The sequence below is a fragment of the Archocentrus centrarchus genome, chromosome 21 (genome assembly GCF_007364275.1).
Source record: "Archocentrus centrarchus isolate MPI-CPG fArcCen1 chromosome 21, fArcCen1, whole genome shotgun sequence".
NCBI lineage: Eukaryota > Metazoa > Chordata > Actinopteri > Cichliformes > Cichlidae > Archocentrus > Archocentrus centrarchus.
In genome coordinates this window covers 32,249,448-32,252,748 of record NC_044366.1, presented here as the reverse complement: position 1 = coordinate 32,252,748, position 3,301 = coordinate 32,249,448, and the positions used below count along the sequence as shown (strand labels likewise).

The 3,301-nt window shown below is 39.6% G+C and overlaps 1 protein-coding gene across 1 annotated transcript; it reads left to right on the top strand.

Annotated features, from left to right (window-relative positions):
* The first annotated feature begins 1,601 nt into the window (after positions 1–1,601).
* LOC115801171 (trace amine-associated receptor 13c-like) lies at positions 1,602–2,832 on the top strand. The gene is made up of 2 exons (XM_030758904.1): positions 1,602–1,783; positions 2,025–2,832. Exons 1-2 carry the CDS (start codon positions 1,602–1,604, stop codon positions 2,830–2,832), a joined length of 990 nt encoding a protein of 329 aa, XP_030614764.1.
* Positions 2,833–3,301: the final 469 nt, after the last annotated feature.

Here is a 3,301-nt window from a genome sequence, read left to right as displayed (position 1 = left end):
AGAGTTTTTTACTCTTTTCAATTTTACAGCTCATCCTGGTGATAATGTTGAACTCCTTGTTTTCTCTTTTAATGAACACTGCCAAACCATTCTCAATCAGGTGGCTCCTAAGGTAAATACTTAAATAATGGACTGTGGAAAAAAAAAATTTCTACTTAAATCACTGTATTACAACACAATATTGATACTAATGAAAATTTTTCTATTACACAAAATTAGACTCAAGGGGCTGCTGGCAGGGGCCCTGGACCCTTGATATGCTCCTCAGACAACTGCAATTGTTACAATTCATGGTTTGCTGCAGACTACGACTACAGCATTTGCCATGCACAATGCCACAGCCAGTTTTAAATGGGTAATGCACAAAATGTTTTGCAGTGTAATAAACTGTTGGTCAGAAATCTGTCTTTCATTGCTTGCATGAAGGTTGTTTAGCCTTCACTATAGCAAAATCAGAGTTTTCTAAGGGTATCATAACGGGTATAAGTACATTACCACCTGCAAACCATAAGGAAATCCGTTACAACCTTGGCGAGCATGCGTGAGATCAGGGTACGAAGCCTCTCTCCACCTTCCCTCTGTGAACCAGTAGTGGCCACTCTGGGGCCACTATTGGTTCACCCAAAGAGCCAATGCAGCTTGATCACACTAAGTCAACTCCAGAGGAGTTGAAAAGAAGGATGGAGCCAAGACTACATTTAATGTGGGAAGTAGGGGCACTTCATGGTGACCTGTCCAGTTTGGCTAAAGCCAACACCTGCCAGTAGTTTTGGGGCTAATAGCTGGTGGTGTTTTCCCTATTGATAAGTTCCCTTTCATGCAGTTGAAGGCAGTCCTCAGTTACAACCATACAGATCTTCCTTTGCAAGCTCTATTATATTTGGCCACATCAACACACTCTTGACCAGGGTAGGACTTTGCCAGGAGGATGAGAGCGATTCTGGAATATTTTCAGGTCTTTGTTCACTCTGAAACTCTGAAAATGTTGCTGCTGAGCTCAGGAAATGCCTCCTTCCCTGTTCAGAGATTTGAAAATGTGGGTAAAAGAAGGTTGCATGCTGCAGATGACATTACAAAGAAAGCAGAAATAGTCCACCATCAAGGCAGACTGTTTCTCAATTTTCCCAAGATATGTACAAGATATAATTTTTTTTCTTTTTGCTGTTGAAATTTGACAGTATTTCATATTTAATTTTGACGTTAAAGGGCAGAGGTGGCAAACACTGCTAAGTGGAAGGAGGATTTAATTCTGACATATTAAACCATTTGTTCTTTGAACTGATAATAATGTGCAGATATATTTACAGCAGCTTAGTAATACAGACTAATAGGCTTCAGGTTCATGAATTATTATCATACACCGCACCCCCACATTTTTGTTTTTCTTCACCCAGAAATTGCACCCTGATCCTTCAAAATCATACAGCACTTAGAATGTAAAATAACAAGAAGCTAGGGAGGGGCAAGGCTGAGTATAGCAGAGAGAAGGATAGGAGATAGACAGTAAGACAAGAGGAGGAGTTAAAAGGTGTGAGTATCAATTATATAACTTCTCTGTTTGTAATGCTGAGAAAGCTGCAGCTCTCTGCAGGTCTGTGAAGATGGGGACCCAGGACACAACCGAGCTCTGCGTTCCTCAACTCTTCAACAGTTCCTGCAAGAAACCTACACCTCTTCTGTCAGAGGAGTGGTCATTTGTGATCCTTAATGTTGTGTTGTCATCCATCTCTCTGCTAACTGTAACTCTCAACCTGTTCATCATCATCTCAATCTCACACTACAGGCACAGTGTTTTTTTAACAGCTACTGTAGCTTATCCAGTCTAAGGAATGATGCCACACTACACATAGTTTTGGTTATTTTTGCAAAAAAAAAAATTCTGTCAGACACTGACACCCAGCAGTGATAGAAAATTATCCAAACTGTTTTTTCCTCATCAAAAACAGTTTTGTTTTTGATTTGTTTTGATTTTGAATTTTGAGGACTTGTTGATTGAATGATTGTTTTTTGTTGTCTCCTTTCAGGCAGCTCCACACACCCACTAACATCCTCCTCCTCTCTCTGGCTGTCTCAGACTTTCTCGTTGGTCTCGTGTTGCTGCCAAGAGAAATCCTCCGAAACACATCCTGCTGGTTTTTCGGTGACCTCGCATGTTCTCTGTACAATTATGTGTCTTTTATTGTTACCTCTGCTTCAGTGGGCAACGTAGTGCTGATATCAGTCGACCGCTATGTGGCTATTTGTGACCCTCTGCATTACCCCACCAGAATCACTGACAGAAGAGCTAAACTCTGTGTCTGTCTGTGTTGGCTCTGCTCTGGTCTCTATAGCACCCTGTTTGTTGATTTCACTCAACCAGGGAAGCAGCATTCCTGCTATGGAGAATGTAGAAATAACGTTGACTTCATTGCAGGAACCATTGATGTCATTTTAACGTTTATTGTTCCAGTTTCTGTCATCATAATTCTGTATCTGAGAGTGTTTGTGGTGGCTGTGTCTCAGGCTCGTGCCATGCGCTCTCATGTTACAGCTGTCACACTGCAGCTCTCAGTGACTCTAACAAAGAAATCTGAGTTGAAAGCAGCCAGGACTCTTGGGGTTCTTGTAGCTGTGTTTCTGATATGTTTCTGCCCATATTACTGTGTTAATCTTGTAGGTGAAGCGTTACTCAATAGTTTAATTCCACCCTTTGTGCTCTATCTGTTCTATTTTAATTCCTGCCTAAACCCTCTGATCTATGCACTGTTCTACCCTTGGTTCAGAAAAGCAGTGAAGCTCATTATCTCTTTACGCATACTGCAGCCTGGCTCCTGTGAGGTCAACATCCTGTAGAAAAATAAAACTTGTCTGAAAAAGGATAAAAGCCCACTTTCCTAAAAAAAAAAATAATAAATTGATACGTTTACTAAAAAAGCATTAAAATGGAATACAGGGTGCCATAATTCAGAAAAATAATTTTTAAGGTATTTATTATTACTACAACATAAAGAAAACCTGACATCATCTTCCACAGCCAGACAGCTTCTTCACTATTTATCAAAATGCAGATTTATAGTATTAGTATTTACAGTACAGTTTCAATATATTTAATTCACTTATGTGTTACATTGATAATTGTCTTACTATAATTAATAAGCTGAGGATGTTCAGATAGATGTTAGATAGGTGGATGAAAGGATAGATACTTTATTGATCCCAAAGGAAATTGGGGCATCCAGCAGTTCAACATGCACAATAAATACAGGCAATAGGATAGAATACAAACAATGAAGGTAGCTTTATGCAAACTATACTAACAAAA

Bases quoted from the DNA above. Each gene is read 5' to 3' on its own strand.
- LOC115801171 (XM_030758904.1), top strand. From the start codon at position 1,602: ATGGGGACCCAGGACACAACCGAGCTCTGCGTTCCTCAACTCTTCAAC. The intron at 1,784-2,024 runs GCACAGTGTTTT...GTCTCCTTTCAG, and splicing joins ATCTCAATCTCACACTACAG to GCAGCTCCACACACCCACTA.